Here is a 26,414-nt window from a genome sequence, read left to right as displayed (position 1 = left end):
GTTAGAGACTGGATTATAGCTGGTTAGAGACTGGTCTGTAGCTGGTTAGAGACTGGATTATAGCTGGTTAGAGACAGGTCTGTAGCTGGTTAGAGACTGGATTATAGCTGGTTAGAGACTGGTCTGTAGCTGGTTAGAGACTGGATTATAGCTGGTTAGAGACTGGTCTGTAGCTGGTTAGAGACTGGATTATAGCTGGTTAGAGACTGGTCTGTAGCTGGTTAGAGACTGGATTATAGCTGGTTAGAGACTGGTCTGTAGCTGGTTAGAGACTGGATTATAGCTGGTTAGAGACTGGTCTGTAGCTGGTTAGAGACTGGATTATAGCTGGTTAGAGACAGGTCTGTAGCTGGTTAGAGACTGGTCTGTAGCTGGTTAGAGACTGGTCTATAGCTGGTTAGAGACAGGTCTATAGCTGGTTAGACATGTCTAGCTGGTTAGAGACTGGATTATAGCTGGTTAGAGACAGGTCTATAGCTGGTTAGAGACTGGATTATAGCTGGTTAGAGACAGGTCTATAGCTGGTTAGAGACTGGATTATAGCTGGTTAGAGACAGGTCTGTAGCTGGTTAGAGACTGGATTATAGCTGGTTAGAGACAGGTCTATAGCTGGTTAGAGACATGTCTGTAGCTGGTTAGAGACTGGATTATAGCTGGTTAGAGACTGGTCTGTAGCTGGTTAGAGAATGGATTATAGCTGGTTAGAGACAGGTCTATAGCTGGTTAGAGACTGGTCTGTAGCTGGTTAGAGACTGGATTATAGCTGGTTAGAGACTGGTCTGTAGCTGGTTAGAGAATGGATTATAGCTGGTTAGAGACAGGTCTATAGCTGGTTAGAGACAGGTCTGTAGCTGGTTAGAGACAGGTCTGTAGCTGGTTAGAGACTGGATTATAGCTGGTTAGAGACAGGTCTGTAGCTGGTTAGAGACAGGATTATAGCTGGTTAGAGACAGGTCTGTAGCTGGTTAGAGACAGGTCTATAGCTGGTTAGAGACAGGTCTGTAGCTGGTTAGAGACAGGTCTATAGCTGGTTAGAGACTGGTCTGTAGCTGGTTAGAGACTGGATTATAGCTGGTTAGAGACAGGTCTATAGCTGGTTAGAGACAGGTCTATAGCTGGTTAGAGACTGGTCTGTAGCTGGTTAGAGACTGGATTATAGCTGGTTAGAGACAGGTCTATAGCTGGTTAGAGACTAGTCTGTAGCTGGTTAGAGACAGGTCTATAGCTGGTTAGAGACAGGTCTGTAGCTGGTTAGAGACTGGATTATAGCTGGTTAGAGACAGGTCTATAGCTGGTTAGAGACTGGTCTGTAGCTGGTTAGAGACTGGATTATAGCTGGTTAGAGAAGGGTCTATAGCTGGTTAGAGACTGGTCTGTTGCTGGTTAGAGACTGGTCTGTAGCTGGTTAGAGACTGGTCTGTTGCTGGTTAGAGACTGGTCTTTTGCTGGTTAGAGACAGGTCTGTTGCTGGTTAGAGACTGGTCTGTTGCTGCTTAGAGACAGGTCTGTATCTGGTTAGAGACAGGTCTGTAGCTGGTTAGAGACTAGTCTGTTGCTGGTTAGAGACTGGTCTGTAGCTGGTTAGACTGGTCTGTAGCTGGTTAGAGACTGGTCTGTTGCTGGTTAGAGACTGGTCTGTAGCTGGTTAGAGACTGGATTATAGCTGGTTAGAGACTGGTCTGTTGCTGGTTAGAGACTGGTCTGTAGCTGGTTAGAGACAGGATTATAGCTGGTTAGAGACTAGTCTGTTGCTGGTTAGAGACAGGTCGGTAGCTGGTTAGAGACAGGTCTGTAGCTGGTTAGAGACTGGTCTGTAGCTGGTTAGAGACTGGATTATAGCTGGTTAGAGACTAGTCTGTTGCTGGTTAGAGACTGGTCTGTTGCTAGTTAGAGACAGGTCTATAGCTGGTTAGAGACTAGTCTGTTGCTGGTTAGAGACTGGTCTATAGCTGGTTAGAGACTAGTCTGTTGCTGGTTAGAGACTGGTCTGTAGCTGGTTAGAGACTGGTCTATAGCTGGTTAGAGACTGGTCTATAGCTGGTTAGAGACTGGTCTGTTGCTGGTTAGAGACTGGTCTGTAGCTGGTTAGAGACGGGATTATAGCTGGTTAGAGACTAGTCTGTTGCTGGTTAGAGACTGGTCTGTAGCTGGTTAGAGACTAGTCTGTTGCTGGTTAGAGACTGGTCTGTAGCTGGTTAGAGACAGGTCTGTAGCTGGTTAGAGACTAGTCTATAGCTGGTTAGAGACTGGTCTGTAGCTGGTTAGAGACTGGTCTGTAGCTGGTTAGAGACAGCTCTGTAGCTGGTTAGAGACTGGTCTGTAGCTGGTTAGAGACTGGTCTGTAGCTGGTTAGAGACTGGTCTTTTGCTGGTTAGAGACTGGTCTGTAGCTGGTTAGAGACTGCATTATAGCTGGTTAGAGACTGGTCTGTAGCTGGTTAGAGACTGGATTATAGCTGGTTAGAGACAGGTCTGTAGCTGGTTAGAGACTGGATTATAGCTGGTTAGAGACAGGTCTATAGCTGGTTAGACATGTCTGTAGCTGGTTAGAGACTGGATTATAGCTGGTTAGAGACAGGTCTATAGCTGGTTAGAGACATGTCTGTAGCTGGTTAGAGACTGGATTATAGCTGGTTAGAGACAGGTCTATAGCTGGTTAGAGACTGGATTATAGCTGGTTAGAGACAGGTCTGTAGCTGGTTAGAGACTGGATTATAGCTGGTTAGAGACAGGTCTATAGCTGGTTAGAGACATGTCTGTAGCTGGTTAGAGACTGGATTATAGCTGGTTAGAGACTGGTCTGTAGCTGGTTAGAGAATGGATTATAGCTGGTTAGAGACAGGTCTGTAGCTGGTTAGAGACTGGATTATAGCTGGTTAGAGACAGGTCTATAGCTGGTTAGAGACAGGTTTGTAGCTGGTTAGAGACTGGATTATAGCTGGTTAGAGACTGGTCTGTAGCTGGTTAGAGAATGGATTATAGCTGGTTAGAGACAGGTCTATAGCTGGTTAGAGACAGGTCTGTAGCTGGTTAGAGACAGGTCTGTAGCTGGTTAGAGACTGGATTATAGCTGGTTTTAGACAGGTCTGTAGCTGGTTAGAGACAGGTCTATAGCTGGTTAGAGACTGGTCTGTAGCTTGTTAGAGACAGGTCTATAGCTGGTTAGAGACTGGTCTGTAGCTGGTTAGAGACTGGATTATAGCTGGTTAGAGACAGGTCTATAGCTGGTTAGAGACAGGTCTATAGCTGGTTAGAGACAGGTCTATAGCTGGTTAGAGACTGGTCTGTAGCTGGTTAGAGACAGGTCTATAGCTGGTTAGAGACAGGTCTGTAGCTGGTTAGAGACAGGTCTATAGCTGGTTAGAGACAGGTCTGTAGCTGGTTAGAGACTGGATTATAGCTGGTTAGAGAAGGGTCTATAGCTGGTTAGAGACAGGTCTGTTGCTGGTTAGAGACTGGTCTTTTGCTGGTTAGAGACTGGTCTGTTGCTGGTTAGAGACTGGTCTTTTGCTGGTTAGAGACAGGTCTGTTGCTGGTTAGAGACTGGTCTGTTGCTGGTTAGAGACAGGTCTGTATCTGGTTAGAGACAGGTCTATAGCTGGTTAGAGACTAGTCTGTTGCTGGTTAGAGACTGGTCTGTAGCTGGTTAGAGACTGGTCTATAGCTGGTTAGAGACTGGTCTATAGCTGGTTAGAGACTGGTCTGTTGCTGGTTAGAGACTGGTCTGTAGCTGGTTAGAGACGGGATTATAGCTGGTTAGAGACTAGTCTGTTGCTGGTTAGAGACTGGTCTGTAGCTGGTTAGAGACTGGTCTGTAGCTAGTTAGAGACTGGTCTGTTGCTGGTTAGAGACTGGTCTGTAGCTGGTTAGAGACTGGATTACAGCTGGTTAGAGACTGGTCTGTTGCTGGTTAGAGACTGGTCTGTTGCTGGTTAGAGACTGGTCTGTAGCTGGTTAGAGACAGGATTATAGCTGGTTAGAGACTAGTCTGTTGCTGGTTAGAGACAGGTCGGTAGCTGGTTAGAGACAGGTCTGTAGCTGGTTAGAGACTGGTCTGTAGCTGGTTAGAGACTGGATTATAGCTGGTTAGAGACAGGTCTGTTGCTGGTTAGAGACAGGTCTATAGCTGGTTAGAGACTGGTCTATAGCTGGTTAGAGACTGGTCTGTTGCTGGTTAGAGACTGGTCTGTAGCTGGTTAGAGACAGGATTATAGCTGGTTAGAGACTAGTCTGTTGCTGGTTAGAGACTGGTCTGTAGCTGGTTAGAGACTAGTCTGTTGCTGGTTAGAGACTGGTCTGTAGCTGGTTAGAGACAGGTCTGTAGCTGGTTAGAGACTAGTCTATAGCTGGTTAGAGACTGGTCTGTAGCTGGTTAGAGACTGGTCTTTTGCTGGTTAGAGACTGGTCTGTTGCTGGTTAGAGACTAGTCTGTTGCTGGTTAGAGACTGGTCTGTAGCTGGTTAGAGACTGGTCTTTTGCTGGTTAGAGACTGGTCTTTTGCTGGTTAGAGACTGGTCTTTTGCTGGTTAGAGACAGGTCTGTTGCTGGTTAGAGACAGGTCTGTTGCTGGTTAGAGACTGGTCTGTAGCTGGTTAGAGACTGGTCTGTAGCTGGTTAGAGACTGGTCTGTAGCTGGTTAGAGACTAGTCTGTAGCTGGTTAGAGGCTAGAGATAATTAATAATTAATTAATAGTTTATGGAGCCATTTTTAGATTTCTGTTTAATTTATCTTTTATTGCGTATGTAACAGGAGTGAGCAAGTGGGAAACGCTAAAATGAACGATCGAACCATAAATAGCGTTTAATCATTTATCTGTATAAACACTCCATATATTACTTCAGTCCATCTGTTTCAGCATTAGTTTGCCCTTCCAACAATACACACCCCGAGGCAGTTCACCCGCTAGGTACACGGCAAAAATTAACACACTGGAGACATGCACGGCAACCCACTACATATCAACAGTCACTTGAGTATCATGCATCAAAATTCGGTATCGGACAAACCAGTGCTGAGCACCCCAGAGAAGAAAAACTTTTAAGGGGAGCGACTAAGAAAAACACAAAACAAACAAAAAAAGAAAAATAGTTAGTCCGCTCTTACAATCACCACAAATTGTGGCGGAACACACATCTGGAGCAGACTATCATAAAACAAAACTAAACTAAACCAAACAAAAGGACAGCAGGTAGCGGCGCATCACACTGTAAACAAAACAAAATGAAATTACTATAAAACAAAACATTTTAATTTTACTTCCTTTAAAAAAAACCATAAAAGCACAGCGTATCTGCACCCTCGAATTCCCACACCCCGATTCCTTCATCCAGCAGTCTGCCAGAGCCCTGTCATACAAAGCATGTTAAAACCATGTCCACACAATAGATAATGGAACACACTAAAACCTATATTTACCCGATTACTGCTGAGGTCCAACACTGCCCCTAAAAGTCGACGTGGCCACTGATGCCCCTGGCTACCAAACAGGAAGCTGGCATAACCTGGCAGACCCGCCTCGAAGGCCAGCGACACTCCGTGGTACCACTCACTACATGTAGTTTTGGGTCGTCTATTACCTTCATGTGAGCTGATGAAGGTTGAGCAAACATCCGAACCTGATTCTGTCCTGTTACTAAACCATCTCACAGCCTCCTGCCTCCCTGCAGCTCCAGAAGACCCTGTCAGAGTTGGACGAAGACGATCCGTGCTACGAGTTTCGTCGAGAGCGCTTCACTGTCCATCGAACGCATCTTTACTTCCTGCACTATGAGTATGAACCCAGCTCAGACAACACCGACGTCACCCTGGTGGCCCAGCTCTCCATGGACAGGTACTGACCCATTCTCCAGCTTTTTCTGCTGTTGGGTTGGACCTTCCTCCGACTCTTCAGCTACCAGCACACACGCAGTGAATCCTGCAGCATGTCAGGTTGACATTTCAGTGCTGGAGTTACAATCAGCACAGCAGATTGGTTGTCAGTGTTTGGCAGGATAAGGCGTATTGACAGATCACATGACGCCAACAGTGGTGGGCTTCTTGTGGATTTGAACCCCCCCTGCCTCTAACCACCACTACATCTTCTCTCATTTGTACTTTTGCTCCTTATGATGAAATCAGCTGTTGGAGGTATTCCAGGTGTGCCTCAGCTGTGCACATATACTGAAGTGTAGGTAATGTTTACGTACAAACGTCCCCACACAAAATATTTATCAAATGCAAAAGATGAAGTGTACATTTAAACACACCTCTTACCAACAAAACACAGTGGCAGAACAGAAAACTGCAGTATAATTCCATGTGTTGGAGTCACCTTAGAATCTGTTTCCTACATTTGGTCAAATAAGAAATAGTCATAAGACGTGGAGCTTTAACGGTTTCTAAACTTGGAAATGACTTGTGACAGACAGGTAAGAATGGATCATCATCCAGATCACATGATGCTTGTAAGAGGTCTGATCCCAGTAATGTCCCAGTGAACTTTTCCAGTAAGCATCATCTGCTTCACACCATCTGACCTGGAAGTGTCGTCGTTCTCTCTAATGGTATTTTCTTCTTACTATGAACTATAACTTTACTCTGTTTTAAAGTAAGTTTACTTCATATTTAATGCTAATTGTGATCAGCATTTACCAGTAATTTTACTTCATACGTAACATAATTTTTGTACAGTAACCAAGGCTGCAGGAATGAGTTTAACATGGGGGGGGGGGGGCGCTGTGGAAACCTGATGGATTGGTTTGGACAGAAATTAACAACACTGCAAAACATTCAGGAATATGTTTTATTCAGCCAAAAAGATGCAGTTGAAAAGGTATCAGAATTTTAAATGGCCGTAATGAACTGATAAATGTAAAATATAAATTCTGTAATTGCAGCCCTAATCTCTGAGGTTTATAAGTGATTCGGGTATTTACAAGACGATTCCCATATATGCCATGGGAAGAGTATAAACATTTTAAATCAATAATTTCTATTTCTGACTACTTCTTTATTTTCATAGTATATTCCTTATTAAACGGTATCAGACATTTTACCACATAAACCAACAGACATTGTAATAAACTATTTCATATAAATTTCTCTTTTATTTTCTGTCATTGACTAATTTCCACACTGTCATTGTTTTCAGTGACATGTTCCATGTGACACATTCTGTCCCATACTGCGGTAAAGCCTTGAGCTCCTCACTAAGTCCGAGTTATTTCCTCAAAGTTCATCAGATTCGTTCAACAAATATTTTTAATCCCCCCCCCCCCCCCCCCCCCCCCCCTTAGGCTCCAGATGTTGGAGGCCATCTGTAAGCACTGGGAGGGCCCCATCAGCTTGGCGCTATACCTGTCAGATGCTGAAGCCCAGCAGTTCCTTCGATACGCTCAGGGATCTGAAGTGTTGATGAGTCGTGGTAACGTCGGTTACCATATTGTCTACAAAGAGGGACAGTTCTACCCGGTCAACCTCCTGAGGAACGTGGCCATGCAGCAAGTCAACACCCCCTACATGTTCTTATCCGACATCGACTTCCTGCCCATGTACGGCCTCTTCGAGTACCTCAGGTGGGACGACCGAAGCCGTTACTGACACCGTCACAGACAGCTCCAAGCAGCCACAACTATCTGTAACTCTGAGGAGTTTATTTTTCACCTGTGTTCAGGAAGTCGGTGGTCCAGCTGGACATGGCCAACACCAAGAAGGCGCTGGTGGTTCCAGCCTTTGAGACGCTGCGATACCGACTTTCCTATCCAAAGTCCAAGGCTGAGCTGCTGTCCCAGCTGGACATGGGGACACTCTTCACCTTCAGGTAACAAGCTGTCCCCATCATATGCCACACTACTGCATCGGCCACAGGATTTCTGGGAATCTGCTGGTTTGAGGTCTTCTCCCAGGATGTGGGGACATGTCCACATTCCCTCCAGCTGTTTGTTTTATTTCTTAACAGGTACCATGTGTGGACAAAAGGCCACGCACCAACTAACTTTGCTAAGTGGAGAACAGCCACAACCCCCTACAGGGTGCAGTGGGAGGCCGACTTCGAGCCCTACGTCATGGTGAGGAGGGACTGCCCAGAGTACGACCGCCGCTTCGTGGGCTTTGGCTGGAACAAGGTGGCCCACATCATGGAGCTGGACGCTCAGGTGACTCCTCTTCTACTCTCCCTCATCCAGATACCTAAAACCCTGACCAAGTCCTGTAGTCTGTAGGCAGCCTCATACAAGTTTCTGATGGCTTTGTCCTAAACTCTATCCACTTTATCAGCTTCACCTGTTCACCTTCCTGTAAATAACCAATCACATGTCAGCATGTTGACTTGTTGACACGCTGAAGTTCAAACTGAGCTTCAGAATGAGGGGAAAAAAGGAGATTAAAGGTTGTTGGTCTCAGTATTTACTGGGATTTTCAAAGAGAGGGTCTGAAGAAGAGAATATATCCAGTGTTGGAGTCAGAGGTAGATGGACAGACTGGTTGGAGATGATAGAAAGACAGGAAGTCAAATCCCTACTGGTTCTGCCCAAGATATGCAGAACATCGTCTCTGAACACACAGCATGTCCAACCTAGAAGCCAACGGTCTCCAGCAGCAGAAGACAACAGGATGTTCTCATTGTGGATATGGTGGAACGATACAAAACCATGCAATGTGATACCGAACGAAAGAATATAATACGTAACAATAGAAACAAGATGAAACAATAAAAAATTAATTATATACAGTATAAAACAATATGATGCAAAATGAAATGATATAAAACTATACAATCCGATATAATATGAAATGATTGACTTTATTGTCTTCATGGGGTAATTTGGCTTTGACTTAAGCGCTGATACATTGTCTTCGTTGGCAGCATGAATAATCTAGACTATTACTATCAACAAGACTCAACCACTCAACCACCAGCATGTGGGACGACAATTCGAAGCATCAAACAGATGCTTTTGTGCATCCTCCACAGACCCAGAAGAGAGACTACAGGGTCCATGTAGCTATAAAAGAGATTCTGTTGATCTTCCTGCTGGACTCCAGACCGTCCCAACACCATGCAGTTTGGTAAAGCACCCGTAGAAGTCCCTTTAAACAATCTTGCAGAGTCCATGCAGTTCCCTCAGCAGATGCACCGGTGGTGTCCAAAGTCTGTCCTTACGGTGGCTCGGGCATCTGGTCAGGATGCCTCCTGGACCTCCCTGGTGAGGTGTTCCAGGCACGTCCCTCTGGGAGGAGACCCCGGGGAAGACCCAGGACACGCTGGGGGGATTATATCTCTCGGCTGGCCTGGGAACACCTCGGGATCCCCCCCGCAGAGTTGGCAAATGTAGCTGGGGAGAGGGAAGTCTGGGCTTCCCTGCTTAGGCTGCTGTCCCCGCGACCCGACCCCGGATAAGCAGCAGAAGATGGATGGATGGATGGATAAATATATGTACATATCCATCCAACTTCTTTAGAGATTTACATGTCACTGTTTAGACAGTACAGTTTAGATTCAGGGAGGAGAAACATTTCTCATTGGCGTGTCTGCATCATGTTGCCGTGCTGTCTGGGTTCTCATGGTCCTCTCTCTCTACAGGAATACGAGTTTGTGGTTCTGCCCAACGCCTATATGATCCACATGCCTCACGCGCCCAGCTTCGACATCACCAAGTTCCGCTCCAACAAGCAGTACCGGGTCTGCCTGAAGACCCTGAAGGAGGAGTTCCAGCAGAACATGTCGCGCCGCTACGGCTTTGCCGCCCTGAAGTATATGACAGCTGAGAACAACAGCTAGCCCCCATCGCAGACCCTCAGACCCCCAGCACCCAACTACTGACACTCTGCTTGTGCTGGGGGTGGGGGTGGAGAAGACAGACGCAGGGCTGCATGAAACCTGAAGCTGGAGTCCTGCAGACGTTTGTTGACCCTTCAGTGTGACTGGGGGTCTTTATGTCCATAGTTTGTCCTCTGCTGTGAGTTGTGGTGACGGTCCAGCTGTGTGGGCCCCAAGCTCCAGCTGTGCAGCCCGACAGGCAGCGTTTCAATGCCTCGACATGATTGTGAATAAACGTGTGTGTGCAGGTGGAATGTGTGTGTTCCTCCAGGATTTTGCTTTTCAGGAACCTCACACACATCTGAGCACGTGGATCTTCCAGCGTGTCTTCACTGCAAAGAGGAATCCTCCAAGTGCCATGAAACGCAGCAGAACTTTGACTGACAGCTCCCCAACAGAGCCTGGAGCGCGCCCCCGTCACGATGAGGCAAGCAGCCAGACGGCTCGCCGTCGGCCGCCGCTTCCTTTGCCTCACCGCGGATCAGGGCCCATCTCCTCCTCTCATGATGGTGAGATGATGGCTGCAGGTCGTATTCAGGGTTCCACGCAGCAGCTGAAGATTTCATCCTGGTCCCAGTCCATTCTGCACAAACAGCTGCTGGAAGAGCGGGAAACAAGGTGTGGATGCCGCCTGGTCCACATCCACAGCTCTGGAACGGATTACCAGCAGTTCCACTCAGCTTATTGATCACATCACCAGGTCCAGATGGAAAATCTGACTCTATTGGAAATAAAAAAGTGAAAGATGCCAGATTTATCCACAACGGGATAAAAATCATCCAGCTGCTGCTGGACGGATTAAAGTGTCTCCTGAAGGAGACGACGGAGCACTCTTCTTCCTGCCCACCCACCCACCCGCCCGCTGCGGGTCCAAACTGAGTCTGTATCATACTGATCTCAACTAAAATTCAACTTCCTGGACTTCGGATTTTTACAAATGATTCATTTTCAGTTGTTAGAAAATGATGAGATGATTGGAGGTCCTCCTCCACTCACAGCAGCAAACAGGAAGTTGTTTCCAGATGACTGGAGATGCAGGAGGTGTTGGTCCAGCTGTCTTTGGACTGGGGGGGGGTCTGCAGCAGCAGTCGTTTTCTGTTGTTTAAAGACATTGAATGTCAGAGTGTGAGTTCAGCTGCTCTTTTCACAAGGAGCAGATCCTGCAGTCCTTACATCCATCACTCGAGGAGGAGGAGGAGGAGGAGGAGGAGGGGGAGGAGATCTCAGGAGGAGGAGGAGGAGATCTCAGGAGGAGGAGGAGGAGATCTCAGTCCTGTCGTGTGTAACATGACAGCATGACGTTATCAGAGCTTCACTCTGAGCTGGACTGTCTGAGGATTTGGGTGAGGAGTCCTGAAACTTAAGATGTCAGTGTGTGCAACAGCCATGAAGTCTGGGATGGGGGCCCCGGGGGGCCCTGGTGAGGAGCATCTCTATGAATGCAATACTCAGAAGATGTCAGTGTGTCCTGCTGTCTCTGCGATGTGTGTGTTGGTCTCTCTGTACTTGAAGCTGCAAGAGGAGTGTGTGTGTGTGTGTGTTTGACTCTGAGTGTGTTTTTGTGGCTCTGCAGGGTGGAGTTAGGGTGGAGCTGATTTGATGCTGCTACCTAAATAAAAGCAACGAGTCAAACACTGATTGTCATCATTTCTGCCTCCATGACAATACGGAGACCTGGAGATCCACCATCCTGCGGGGTTTACACTGGTTCCTGGAGATCCACCATCCTGCAGGGCTTAGACTGGTTCCTGGAGATCCACCATCCTGCGGGGCTTAGACTGGTTCCTGGAGATCCACCATCCTGCAGGGTTTAGACTGGTTCCTGGAGATCCACCATCCTGCGGGGTTTAGACTGGTTCCTGGAGATCCACCATCCTGCAGGGCTTAGACTGGTTCCTGGAGATCCACCATCCTGCAGGGTTTAGACTGGTTCCTGGAGATCCACCATCCTGCAGGGCTTAGACTGGTTCCTGGAGATCCACCATCCTGCGGGGCTTAGACTGGTTCCTGGAGATCCACCATCCTGCAGGGTTTAGACTGGTTCCTGGAGATCCACCATCCTGCGGGGCTTAGACTGGTTCCTGGAGATCCACCATCCTGCGGGGTTTAGACTGGTTCCTGGAGATCCACCATCCTGCGGGGTTTAGACTGGTTCCTGGAGATCCACCATCCTGCAGGGTTTAGACTGGTTCCTGGAGATCCACCATCCTGCGGGGCTTAGACTGGTTCCTGGAGATCCACCATCCTGCAGGGCTTAGACTGGTTCCTGGAGATCCACCATCCTGCGGGGCTTAGACTGGTTCCTGGAGATCCACCATCCTGCAGGGCTTAGACTGGTTCCTGGAGATCCACCATCCTGCAGGGTTTACACTGGTTCCTGGAGATCCACCATCCTGCAGGGTTTAGACTGGTTCCTGGAGATCCACCATCCTGCAGGGTTTAGACTGGTTCCTGGAGATCCACCATCCTGCGGGGTTTAGACTGGTTCCTGGAGATCCACCATCCTGCAGGGTTTAGACTGGTTCCTGGAGATCCACCATCCTGCAGGGCTTAGACTGGTTCCTGGAGATCCACCATCCTGCAGGGTTTACACTGGTTCCTGGAGATCCACCATCCTGCAGGGCTTAGACTGGTTCCTGGAGATCCACCATCCTGCGGGGCTTAGACTGGTTCCTGGAGATCCACCATCCTGCAGGGTTTACACTGGTTCCTGGAGATCCACCATCCTGCGGGGCTTAGACTGGTTCCTGGAGATCCACCATCCTGCAGGGTTTAGACTGGTTCCTGGAGATCCACCATCCTGCGGGGTTTAGACTGGTTCCTGGAGATCCACCATCCTGCGGGGTTTACACTGGTTCCTGGAGATCCACCATCCTGCAGGGCTTAGACTGGTTCCTGGAGATCCACCATCCTGCAGGGCTTAGACTGGTTCCTGGAGATCCACCATCCTGCAGGGTTTACACTGGTTCCTGGAGATCCACCATCCTGCGGGGCTTAGACTGGTTCCTGGAGATCCACCATCCTGCGGGGTTTAGACTGGTTCCTGGAGATCCACCATCCTGCGGGGTTTACACTGGTTCCTGGAGATCCACCATCCTGCAGGGCTTAGACTGGTTCCTGGAGATCCACCATCCTGCAGGGTTTACACTGGTTCCTGGAGATCCACCATCCTGCGGGGCTTAGACTGGTTCCTGGAGATCCACCATCCTGCGGGGTTTAGACTGGTTCCTGGAGATCCACCATCCTGCAGGGTTTAGACTGGTTCCTGGAGATCCACCATCCTGCGGGGCTTAGACTGGTTCCTGGAGATCCACCATCCTGCGGGGCTTAGACTGGTTCCTGGAGATCCACCATCCTGCAGGGCTTAGACTGGTTCCTGGAGATCCACCATCCTGCAGGGTTTAGACTGGTTCCTGGAGATCCACCATCCTGCAGGGTTTAGACTGGTTCCTGGAGATCCACCATCCTGCAGGGTTTAGACTGGTTCCTGGAGATCCACCATCCTGCAGGGTTTAGACTGGTTCCTGGAGATCCACCATCCTGCAGGGTTTAGACTGGTTCCTGGAGATCCACCATCCTGCGGGGTTTAGACTGGTTCCTGGAGATCCACCATCCTGCAGGGTTTAGACTGGTTCCTGGAGATCCACCATCCTGCGGGGTTTAGACTGGTTCCTGGAGATCCACCATCCTGCAGGGTTTACACTGGTTCCTGGAGATCCACCATCCTGCGGGGCTTAGACTGGTTCCTGGAGATCCACCATCCTGCAGGGTTTACACTGGTTCCTGGAGATCCACCATCCTGCAGGGTTTAGACTGGTTCCTGGAGATCCACCATCCTGCGGGGCTTAGACTGGTTCCTGGAGATCCACCATCCTGCGGGGCTTAGACTGGTTCCTGGAGATCCACCATCCTGCAGGGTTTACACTGGTTCCTGGAGATCCACCATCCTGCAGGGTTTACACTGGTTCCTGGAGATCCACCATCCTGCAGGGTTTACACTGGTTCCTGGAGATCCACCATCCTGCAGGGTTTAGACTGGTTCCTGGAGATCCACCATCCTGCAGGGTTTACACTGGTTCCTGGAGATCCACCATCCTGCAGGGCTTAGACTGGTTCCTGGAGATCCACCATCCTGCAGGGTTTACACTGGTTCCTGGAGATCCACCATCCTGCGGGGTTTACACTGGTTCCTGGAGATCCACCATCCTGCGGGGCTTAGACTGGTTCCTGGAGAGCCACCATCCTGCGGGGCTTAGACTGGTTCCTGGAGATCCACCATCCTGCGGGGCTTAGACTGGTTCCTGGAGATCCACCATCCTGCAGGGTTTACACTGGTTCCTGGACAGCCACCATCCTGCGGGGTTTACACTGGTTCCTGGAGATCCACCATCCTGCGGGGCTTAGACTGGTTCCTGGAGATCCACCATCTTGCAGGGTTTAGACTGGTTCCTGGAGATCCACCATCCTGCGGGGCTTAGACTGGTTCCTGGAGATCCACCATCCTGCGGGGCTTAGACTGGTTCCTGGAGATCCACCATCCTGCAGGGTTTAGACTGGTTCCTGGAGATCCACCATCCTGCAGGGTTTAGACTGGTTCCTGGAGATCCACCATCCTGCAGGGTTTACACTGGTTCCTGGAGATCCACCATCCTGCAGGGTTTACACTGGTTCCTGGAGATCCACCATCCTGCAGGGTTTAGACTGGTTCCTGGAGATCCACCATCCTGCAGGGTTTAGACGTTCCTGGAGATCCACCATCCTGCAGGGTTTAGACTGGTTCCTGGAGATCCACCATCCTGCAGGGTTTAGACTGGTTCCTGGAGATCCACCATCCTGCAGGGCTTAGACTGGTTCCTGGAGATCCACCATCCTGCAGGGTTTAGACTGGTTCCTGGAGATCCACCATCCTGCAGGGTTTAGACTGGTTCCTGGAGATCCACCATCCTGCAGGGTTTAGACTGGTTCCTGGAGATCCACCATCTGCAGGGCTTAGACTGGTTCCTGGAGATCCACCATCCTGCAGGGTTTAGACGTTCCTGGAGATCCACCATCCTGCAGGGTTTAGACGTTCCTGGAGATCCACCATCCTGCAGGGTTTAGATGTTCCTGGAGATCCACCATCCTGCAGGGTTTAGACGTTCCTGGAGATCCACCATCCTGCAGGGTTTACACTGGTTCCTGGAGATCCACCATCCTGCAGGGTTTAGACTGGTTCCTGGAGATCCACCATCCTGCAGGGTTTAGACGTTCCTGGAGATCCACCATCCTGCAGGGTTTAGACTGGTTCCTGGAGATCCACCATCCTGCAGGGTTTAGACTGGTTCCTGGAGATCCACCATCCTGCAGGGTTTAGACTGGTTCCTGGAGATCCACCATCCTGCAGGGTTTAGACTGGTTCCTGGAGATCCACCATCCTGCAGGGTTTAGACTGGTTCCTGGAGATCCACCATCCTGCAGGGTTTAGACTGGTTCCTGGAGATCCACCATCCTGCAGGGTTTATACTGGTTCCTGGAGATCCACCATCCTGCAGGGTTTATACTGGTTCCTGGAGATCCACCATCCTGTAGGGTTTAGACTGGTTCCTGGAGATCCACCATCCTGCAGGGTTTACACTGGTTCCTGGAGATCCACCATCCTGCAGGGTTTACACTGGTTCCTGGAGATCCACCATCCTGCGGGGCTTAGACTGGTTCCTGGAGATCCACCATCCTGCGGGGCTTAGACTGGTTCCTGGAGATCCACCATCCTGCGGGGCTTAGACTGGTTCCTGGAGATCCACCATCCTGCGGGGTTTAGACTGGTTCCTGGAGATCCACCATCCTGCAGGGTTTACACTGGTTCCTGGAGATCCACCATCCTGCAGGGTTTACACTGGTTCCTGGAGATCCACCATCCTGCAGGGTTTACACTGGTTCCTGGAGATCCACCATCCTGCAGGGTTTACACTGGTTCCTGGAGAGCCACCATCCTGCGGGGTTTACACTGGTTCCTGGAGATCCACCATCCTGCGGGGTTTAGACTGGTTCCTGGAGATCCACCATCCTGCAGGGTTTAGACTGGTTCCTGGAGATCCACCATCCTGCAGGGTTTAGACTGGTTCCTGGAGATCCACCATCCTGCAGGGTTTAGACTGGTTCCTGGAGATCCACCATCCTGCAGGGTTTAGACTGGTTCCTGGAGATCCACCATCCTGCAGGGTTTAGACTGGTTCCTGGAGATCCACCATCCTGCAGGGTTTAGACTGGTTCCTGGAGATCCACCATCCTGCAGGGTTTAGACTGGTTCCTGGAGATCCACCATCCTGCAGGGTTTAGACTGGTTCCTGGAGATCCACCATCTGCAGGGCTTAGACTGGTTCCTGGAGATCCACCATCCTGCAGGGTTTAGACTGGTTCCTGGAGATCCACCATCCTGCAGGGTTTAGACTGGTTCCTGGAGATCCACCATCCTGCAGGGTTTAGACTGGTTCCTGGAGATCCACCATCCTGCAGGGTTTAGACTGGTTCCTGGAGATCCACTATCCTGCAGGGCTTAGACTGGTTCCTGGAGATCCACCATCCTGCAGGGTTTAGACTGGTTCCTGGAGATCCACCATCCTGCAGGGTTTAGATGTTCCTGGAGATCCACCATCCTGCAGGTTTTAGACTGGTTCCTGGAGATCCACCATCCTGCAGGGTTTATACTGGTTCCTGGAGATCCACCATCCTGCAGGGTTTAGACTGGTTCCTGGAGATCCACCATCCTGCAGGGTTTAGACTGGTTCCTGGAGATCCACCATCCTGCAGGGTTTAGACTGGTTCCTGGAGATCCACCATCCTGCAGGGTTTAGACATTCCTGGATAAACAATCAATTGAATCAATTTTTTCCCCTCTACCATGTGTTAGCATGACCGAGAGTCCCCCTTTAAGCCTTACTCCTGCTCAGATTGATCAACATGCTGATACTATAACAGCTTCAATGCGTACAACCTTGGATAATGTTTTTTGTTTTTTTGTTTTTTTTTTATTAAAGTTGATTTAAGTTTACTTGGAAATAAAACTCTTTGGTATAAGACTAACGTGGTTTCCTACAAAATGAACATAGAAATCTAAATCGGAGAGACTTTAAATATTTATCCGCAGCAGCATCTGCTTGAAAAAAGAATTCTACCCATCCAAGAATTGGGAGATCAAAACACCTGATCAGATCATTTTAACTGAAGATACATTTAGGTTTTTGTGGCCCCACATATTAATTAATCCTACCTGATGTGGTGGTGGGGCGGACAATCAAAAGGTGGTGCTAAGTGAGCCAAATGAACATATACCATATATCCTCAGCTGGAGCTCTCAACATTGTAACCTATATCTCATGTCCACAACCTTTCTTGGTGAAGATGTGACCCATAATGAGGAGGCCTACTGGAAACAATGCCACCTGGCACTGGATCAGTGCAGTGGTCCCATTCCAACACATTGCATTTGGGGAGCATTCCAGGTAGTCTGTGCTTTACCTCATACAATGAAAAATCCTCACAATATCGACCCTTTGGACTGGTGAGAAAATGGAAGTTAGAGGGTGGAAATCCAGCTTCCAGTCCGTTGCTTACCAGATGTTTACCAGATAGAAATATTGGATGGAATGATGGAAGATGGAAATCCTCCCTCGTTTTCAATAGAGCAGCACTGACCAGGCACATCCAGATACTACCTAGGTACTATCCAGGTACCGTCAGGTACTATCCAGGTAGTATCCTACGCTGGTAGAGAGAGAGAGAAAATGTGGGTCTGTTGGGAGACGTGGAACCCTGTTTTAGGAAGTAATTTCCAAGCTAGGACCACAGAGAGGTCCTTAAAATCTCCTCCATAAAATGGTTTGGAGAATAAATGTGTTTCCTATAATTTATGTAAATATGAAAGAAGTAACAGAACAATGAGCAACTGTCCTGGTTTAGTTTTATTGTTTTCATACGCCGTTCAATGGGAGGCAGTACTGCTGTAAAGTCCCGTAAGCTAACGGCTAATGCTAACGTTTTCATTATAAGTTAATGACTTGGATGAATGGATGGGTGAATTGGTGGATGGAGTTAATAGGAGGTTCCAGGACTTTCTGTCTGTCTTTTATAAAGGTACTTTTATTTACAGCTATGACTGATCAAGCCAAACAATGCATAAAGTTCAGAGAGAAAAGTCTTCAAAGTTTAACCAAACTCAGCAGAAACAGTCAGTAAATGACTGTTTGGTGGTTTTATTTATTCTTAAATTGTCTACCAGTGGTAAGTTTGGTTTCCAGTCTGAGCAATGACTCTTCATCATTCTTCAGTCGTGAGTGATGGTACTGGACAATGTGGATGAAAGCAGCAGGTGTGTTGATGAGTCCTCTCACCTAAGATCCGTGTGACGCTCAGCTATGGGGAGTAGACCTCTTCAAATTTGACCTTTTTCATCAAACATATACAAACTGATATTATTCCCATTCTCCAAGGTCTAAATAAACTAAATATATCATTTACTTTGATCTTGGACCTTGACTATGCCTGCCTCATGAGCCATGTAGCTTTATTTTTAACGTTTTTCAAAAACAATGCAAAATTTGGGATATTATGTCCTTGTTTTCATTGTAGCTTCCCAGAGGCTGATGCTATAGCACTGAAAGTTGTACCAAATGAAAGCTAATAAAATGTTCTTGCATATGGTTGTAAACACATTAACAACAGTGTAAATTTGAACTAATTTTATTTAGGTGTCAGCAAGAATAGTGGGCCAGTCACATTTCACTCCAAGAGCATCAAACAAAGTGAGACTCTGGGCCTACCAGGTCTGTAGCTGTGTTGAGAACAGGAGGTCCTCAACAGGAGGTTCATAAGCTGGAGGTCATGGATAGCTGCGTCAGATGTGATGGTTACACAGTGGCTGGTGGAGAATAGCTTTCATTTGGTACAACTTTCAGCATGAAAGCCTCTGGGAAGCTGTAACTCTAAGGTGTTTCTGACACCTGAGCTTCTCCTTTGCAGATTTGGTCATGCCGTCATGTGAACTGAACAAGGTGAATGGTACCAGTCCCTGGCTCAGATACCAGCTTTTTCTTGAGAACAGAGGACACCAATTCATAGTCATGTTGCTTGTATTGTATTGCATCATTCATTCATTTTCTGAAACCAAGTAAGGGTTCCAGCCCCATGTCGCCAGTCTATCGCAGAGCACAAACAACATTCACAATATAGAGTAATTGGTGGGAGGAAGCCAGAGTACCTTGAGAGAAGCATACACAGAGAGGAACAGCTAAGGATCAAACCGGTGATCTTCTTGCTGTGAGGCCACAGTGCTAACCACTACGCCACCATGCAGACCTTGTATGGCAGCATGTTCTTCATAAGCTGGAGGTCATGGATAGCTGTGTCAGCAGATAGCTGCGTCAGATGTGATGGTTACACAGTGGCTGGTGGAGAATAGCTTTCATTTGGTACAACTTTCAGTGCTACAGCATCAGCCTCTGGGAAGCTACAATGAAAACAAGGACATAATGTCCTAAATTTTGCATTGTTTTTGAAAAACATCTATAATAAAACTACATGGCTCATGAGGCAGGCATAGCCAAGGTCCAGGACCAAATTAACTGATATATTTAGTTTGTTTAGACCTTGGAGAATGGGAATAATATCGGTTTGTATATGTTTGATGAAAAAGGTCAAATTTGAAGAGGTCTAATGGGGAGGGAAGGATGAACGGTACTGCGGCAAAAGGCTACTGACGACCTGAAAGAGACTTCCACTGGTGGAGAGAAACACTGTTCAAGATTCAGCCAATGCAAAGACTCAGCACTTACCCACACATCAGTTCTACTGAAGCTGGAATCATAGAAACACGTGGTACATCAACCACTTACATTTTTTAAAATGTGAATTGGTTTTAAAAATGTAATTTAGTTTTTTTTTTTATTTGAAATGTGGTTTTTTTTACATTTTAATTTGTTTTGCACTTTCCAGCCTCCGGACTTCAAAAATGGACATTAGTAAAGATGACTTTTTCTGGAAATGCCAAAAAGCAAAAGGTACTCAGCTGCATACTGTAAGAATTCTACAGTATGGAGAAACATTTTAATACACATGGAGGGATGGTTGAAGTGCAAATAATCTAATTCACTAAGATTGTGTGTACTGGGAGACAGATGTGAGGTGGGACATGTGTTTGTTTTCTTCTAATGCTGTGGAATTACCCACTGGTGCCAACCCTTCAAATGTGTAGAGAAATGACTGAAAGTGCAGCGTGTGACGAAATACTGGAAGACTAAACTGCAAAACCGAGGTTGTAGCAGAACAGTGGAACAGTTTTTGTTCTTATGTGTCGACAACATTTTGATGTAGCCTGGGCCAAATTGTCTTGTAGGTGCAGTAGTTAATTTATAATTATTCATGTTTTTGTCTCACTGTTTTTATGGCTTTTTTTTTTTTTTTAAATGTTTCTTACTTTAAAGTGTTTTTAAAATGAAGATCTAAATGTAAAAAAAGAAATGTAGTGATGTAGACGTCGGCCACTAGAGGGCATCGGAGAGCTACATTTTTATTTATGACTGAGGACAGAATATTGTTGAAAAGCAGAATTTGATGGAAAATGGGACAGTTTATTCACTTTGAGACCTGCTTTACAAAACTAGTGTTTTCAGGCTCCAAACAGTGTTTCCAATCAACAACATGTTGAAATGATTAAAATATGAAATTGTCTCTATGTGGCTGTTATATGAACACAAGCGTTCAAAAGAGAAAACCCCAGGACCCCCCCTGCCCTCCACCCCCTTACCTTTTGGGGACCCTGTTGGGAACCACTGTATAATGTGATCATCTGAATCCTCAAAGAGAATCAAAACCAAGAAAAAGCTTTTATTTTTAAACTGATCAGTCCAGACAGCACTGAGTGGATCTATAACGTTTCAGTCTTTTTATTTCAGTACACAAGTTAGTAGTCACTAAAACGTGAGGAGGACCTCTTAAACTCAGTTTTCTCCATCTAAATCTGGGAAATATCAGTGCCTGTTAAATGAGTTTTTGCCCCAAGCTGCAGACTGAAAACATGGCTCCAGACAAAACCGAACAACTTGATTTTACTGTAGTTCAGGATAAGGCAGACATATTTGTGAATCAATAGCAAAGAAAGAAGGAAGGTGTAAATGAGATGTGCACGTCAGAGAAAAGATGGAGGAAACATGCTTGTTTTGTGAACATGTTGAATAAGTTGCAGACAAACACATAAAACAGCATCTCAGCCTGAGGTACAGGAGTGAAAAATAAAAAGATCTGAGCAGATATAATTAGGCTACACTGTGAAGGTTCTGGTTCAGATTGTGTAGGTTCTGTAAGGCACACACAGACACTGGGAAGATGGCATCATGTGTGCTGAGCTGTAGCCGCAGATGTGAAGAGCAAATCAAACATTGTGGAAATTCTACAAGGTCCTAACTCTGAAGTGGAGACATCAGAACCAAAGGAGCCTCGAACACTGCTGACCACGTCCACATCAAATCCAGTAGTACCTGGACCTGGTTTTATCTCCTGAGTTTGGAGCAATGCCATCTCATGTAAAGTCCACCTCACTGATCCAGGTCGAACGGTCCGACTTAATGCTTGAAGTTACATTTCCTTCCTGGTCTTCATCATCAGAAAACAGTGTGAGACATAATCATTTTCACCTGATTAAATCAGAGAGCTGACTTCTGATCGTCGTCTGGTCACATGACCGACACTGCAGCCACCCACAGATCTGGTTTTCACTGGAGGGGAGGCACATCTGAAGTCTGAGAGCATCCGAGCATGAGCATGCACAGCTGAGCTGATGAAGACAAACCACTTCTCTCTTGACACCAGGTGGATAACGAAATCTCAGAGGAACAGCGCCCTCTAGTGACCGTGGAGAACATGACATGAAATTAAAAACCACTGAAAGAGTCAGAAATCAACATCATCCCACTCTTTATCTCTAAAACCATCATGAACAGGGGACAGATGTGTAAATCACGGACTGTGGATATTACAGAGAATATAGTGGTAGTGGGGGGGTGATGTGTTTCTTAAGGGCATGAGTATGTCTTTAATCATGCATGTGGTGGTTCAACCTGAAGAATCTAAATGCTAAAAACTTGCAGTAAAAAGTCTGCGAGCGTCCAGGTGTGGACCAATCAGCAGTCTCAGAATAAAAGGAAGGCGGGGCCGCTTGTGCTCCTTCTGTCGAATCCCTGAGCGAAGTCACTGAACATTCAGAAGCCGTTGGCCATGGTGTAGGCACAGGAAACAGGAAGTGGGAAACAGGAAACCACCATGTCCTCCTCTCTGTGAACCTCCTCAGGGAGCGGTCTCATTCCCGGGGCCGATATGAGCTGTAGTATCTGGGGTAGAGGGGGGTGTAGTGGGTAGAGTGGCTGTAGGAGGTGGAAGGGGTGGAGGGGAGGTAGGAGCTTGATGAGGTGAAGGTGGGAGAGGAGGAGTAATAGGAGGGAGAGTAAGAGGAGGAGTAAGAGGATGAGGACGTGTAGAGGATGGAGGAGCGCACCATACTGGACAGGGGCTGAGTTCGGGGAGAGGGGCTCCATGTGGGGCGTCTGAGACCCAAACTGGGGGTCCTGTGGGGGGAGGAAGGGGGGGCAGACCCAGGTTGAGTGGACCAGGGGGTGCTAGAGGGAGAGGAGGGGTGAGAGTCAGAGGTGTACAGCCTGGAGAGGCCGGAGCTGCGGGGGAGGGTGGGGGAGATGTTGACACTGAAACTGTGAGAATCTACTAAAAACGTCCGGACCCCCAGGGTCCACTGGGAGTGAGCCAGCCTCAGGGGGGAGGATGGGGTCTGGGTCAAAGGGGAGGAGGGGGCTTCTAGAGAGGGAGGGCTCTCTGGTGGGGGGCCGGCTGAAGGTGAGGATGGGCTGCGGGGGGGTTTGAGTGAGGTGGGGGAGGTAAGGGCTGAGGCCAGAACAGCAGCGGCGGCACTGACCACCGAGGGACTGAGGGGGTCGTCGAAAAGACCTGATGGGGGACTCGAGAGTCTGGCAGAGGGGGTGCTGCTGGGGGCCAAAGCCGCTGTGGTGCCTTGTGTTACACTGGAGGCTGAAGAAGAGGCAGATGGACTTACTCGGGGGGTGCTGGTCTTCCCGCGAGCTACCCTGCCCCCCCGGGTGCGGTGACACTGTTCCTGATCAAAGGCCAGGTCCTCTAGGCGCTGAGTGAGGGCCAGTTTCTGCTGGATGGCCATTCGCAGGAGGGAGTTAAGAGTCTTCTTCTCATCCTCAGCTGCAGCCAGCTGCCTCTGCATCTCATCCAGCTGGGTCACGTACTCGTCACACCTGTGGAGAGGTGGGGGGGGTAAAAAGTTCAGCGATACAGCTGGAGAAACACCACGACTGGGTAAAATGTGGATGTCACTGACCTGGTGGCGAACATGGCTCGCAAAGAGGAGAATGTGGCAGCATCCTCCTTTAGGGCTTTCAGCTCGTTCCTCAGCTTCATCATGGTGTCCGTCACCATGGACTTCTCTGCCTCATATTTACTCTTCAGGTTGGATAAAGCCACCTCTGCTGTCTGGAAAACACACTCTGTTTCATGAGATTCTGACACCTCGTCCCAGCAACGTTACAGAAGCAACAGCTAAGAATCAGCTCTGAGCAGGCATTCAACCATTAATGCTCCAAGTGTCAGATCTCCTACCACCAACTGTATCAAACACTTTCCACTCATCCACCACATTACCAGGACCACCTTCGAGTACCGGCTCATCCTCTTTGTCAGGACCGCTGTCTATCATCAGATCAGTCTGCCTTCATTTTTGGTGTGATATATTGTACAAGGTGTTGGAAATGGGAATACTCAGATCAACAAACATGCCATGTACAAAGTCACTTCATGCTCAGCTTAAACTTCAGCAAGTTGTCTTTGCCATGTCTTCATAACTATATGGTGCTGTGTGATTGGCTGGTTGGATATGCGTGCTAGCGGGAAGATGAACAGGTAGAGATGTAGAGGGCAGTGAGTGCAGGTAACTTAAAGAGGATTTACTGTTTCGGGTTCTAGCTCAGAGTCCTGATAGTGACTACATTATAAATAGAGTCACCTCCAACATGCTCTAAACTCACCTGCTTGTTGGCCTTCAGCACCAATCTGAGGGTGGCTATCTGCTCCCTCTTGGTGCTGAGTAAGGACTTGAGCTTCAGGATCTCCTCCATGCAGCTCCCCTTGTCCTTGTCCAGCAGAGGGGCCAGTTCCCTGGCTGCGGCTCTCTGTTTGGACAGCTGTAAGGACCTGTCTACCGCCCGCTGGAGGTGCTTCACCTACAAAACCACAAATGGATGGGAGAGGATGTGACCACACAACTTATTGCATGGTGGTTCAGATGGAAAAGAGACAGGAAGGAGATAATTGGGGATTTGATCTATAGTGAAACACAAGAGTGACTTGTGACAGAGTACAAACTAGCATTGCTAGCAAATTAGCAACCTTGGTAGCCACGGCCAACACTGAAAAACTCACAGACAGCGTGCCTGGAGACTCCATCTCTATGGCTCAGCTTCCCACAGGACTATCTCAAAAACATATCAACAAAGACACCCATTATTCCAACCACTTAATCCAATGAAGAGTCGCGGGGAAGCTGGAGCCTATCCCAACAGTCTTTGAGCAAAAGGCAGGGTAACCCTGGACAGCTCGCCAGTCCATCACAGGGCCACACAACCACTCATGCTTATTCCTAAGGGCACTTTTAAAATAACCATTTAACCTAACATGTATGTCTTTGGATGGAAGGAAGCCAGAGTACCTGGAGAGAACCCACGCATACACTGGTGAACTTGCAAACTCCACACAGAAAGGCCATTGTCCATTGTACCTTGCCCCAGCGAAAGATCAAACCAGCAACCTTCTTGCTGTGAGGCCACAGTGCTAACCACTATTCCACCATGCAGCCGTATCAACCAAGACATGACCACATTATTCCAGGAGCTGATCCATTGCAAGCTTTGCAGGATAGGCTGTGTATTAAGGTAAGCTTCTTTCACGGTCGCAGGAGAAACCATGGGGGATAATGTGTTCCCAAGTCCACTGGAGCTGTATAGGGTACATCGAGCAGCAGGGCCTAAACCTGCAGGAGTGCGACCCCCAGGACCCTTCAGTACCCTGTGTTTCCATCGCTACCTGGATAAGGAGGTTGCTTTTAGAGGGTCCTGGCAGGACAAAGTAAAATATAAGGGACCGTTCTGAGAATATACCCCAACCTCAGCACTACTCTGGTGAAGAATAGATCAGCCTTATAACAATGTCAAGCAGGATCTATTTATTTGTTGTCATGGAAAAATTTGAATTCTGACATGAGCTAATATCATGAACTAGGATATAGGCATTACCTAAAGCAAGTGTTATCACTAATAAATCACGCTCTGAGTGCTTCTCTCTGTTTAGAGACACATGGCAAGGCTGCCCTCTCCTTTCACCTTGGCAACTGGATCGCTCTCTCTTATGCTGAAAACTTGACAACACTAAAAGGTATCGTCAGAAAAAAAAAAAGAAAGCACTGAGTATCTCTATATGCTGACGACATATTACTACATATTTTGGACCCAGTGCCATTTACTTCTGACATTATAAACTTTCTACATCAAATTGGCAGTTTCTCAGGATATAAGTTGAACTGTATGAAGAGTGAATGTCGGATATTAACAAGTCATCCCTTCATCTTACAGAAAAGGATTTATCTTTTTTTTCTTTCTAAAGCAGGATTTAAACACTTGGGAATCGATATCACCTGCTCCTTTCATGGCCTTTTTGACAAAATATTTTTACCCCCCTATCAATAATCTCAAACAAAGGGTGTTATTAATGTTCTTAAATGATCCCTAACTGGTAAGATAGCTGGTATTAAAATGAATATATTGCACAGTTTCTTATACCATTTTCTAAAGCATCCCAGTTTTCTCTCCAAAATCTTTCTTTAAATCTGTGAATAAGATGCTGTCTTCCTTCTACAGGGTAATAAACACCCCAGGATTAGTTAGGTACCCCAACAGAGGCAGACAGCAGAGGGAAGTCTGGCTCTGCCCAACCTCTTGTATTACTGCTGGGCGGCGAACCTGCAAAAATTGTCAAGGTCCTCATTTACCTTGATATCTGGTGCTATCGAGGCGATAAATCCACATGCCTCTCTTTGTTTGAGACTTTGTCCCCACGCTGTTACTTATTATTCCGACAGAGGTGGGGACAAAGTTAAACGCCTCAAACGAAGAGGCATGCTGGATTTATGGCCTCAGTGGCACCAGATCCAGGTCTAATGAGGACCTTGATCTGACATCATTCTAATAGTTTTATCTCCTCATAATATCTTAATATCTCGCAGTGAATTAGATTTGTTTGTGGATTCTTGATCCTCTCTGCACATTCATGGTTGAATTTTCATAGACAGAAAAAATATGTTTTCTGTATTTTTTACTATGCATGCAGTTCTGTGTGCCCCCCAGCATTGGTGTATTTTTTTTTAATGTTTTTGTCCCTTTTTGGATTATTTTGACAATTTTTTGGCACCAGTGGTTTGAGGGATACCTGCAGAGCATTGTCATCTCTACTTATCGATTATTAGATGTTGATTGGTGCCACATAGAAGCCAATACCTGTATATCAT

At 47.4% G+C, this 26,414-nt stretch overlaps 2 protein-coding genes across 2 annotated transcripts in view; one reads left to right on the top strand and one right to left on the bottom strand.

Moving 5' to 3' along the window:
* large1 (LARGE xylosyl- and glucuronyltransferase 1) overlaps positions 1-10,970 on the top strand; it is a 75,343-nt gene extending 64,373 nt beyond the window's left edge. Inside the window, exons 11-15 of the mRNA XM_079263509.1 lie at positions 5,667-5,830; positions 7,275-7,553; positions 7,652-7,798; positions 7,937-8,132; positions 9,560-10,970. Coding sequence (XP_079119635.1) covers positions 5,667-5,830; positions 7,275-7,553; positions 7,652-7,798; positions 7,937-8,132; positions 9,560-9,757 — 984 coding nt within the window. The 3' untranslated portion in view covers positions 9,758-10,970. The remainder of the gene's footprint in view (positions 1-5,666; positions 5,831-7,274; positions 7,554-7,651; positions 7,799-7,936; positions 8,133-9,559) is intronic.
* Positions 10,971-22,121: 11,151 nt separating this feature from the next.
* LOC306773318 (protein bicaudal D homolog 1-like) overlaps positions 22,122-26,414 on the bottom strand; it is a gene marked incomplete at both ends in the record, with an annotated part of 73,639 nt that continues 69,346 nt past the window's right edge. Inside the window, 3 exons of the mRNA XM_079263108.1 lie at positions 22,122-23,097; positions 23,181-23,332; positions 23,884-24,078. Of these exons, the coding sequence (XP_079119234.1) occupies positions 22,122-23,097; positions 23,181-23,332; positions 23,884-24,078 (1,323 nt within the window). The remainder of the gene's footprint in view (positions 23,098-23,180; positions 23,333-23,883; positions 24,079-26,414) is intronic.

This window comes from Telmatherina bonti (assembly GCF_933228915.1).
Source record: "Telmatherina bonti genome assembly, chromosome: 23".
Lineage (NCBI taxonomy): Eukaryota > Metazoa > Chordata > Actinopteri > Atheriniformes > Telmatherinidae > Telmatherina > Telmatherina bonti.
This window is presented reverse-complemented; position numbering and strand designations above follow the sequence as displayed.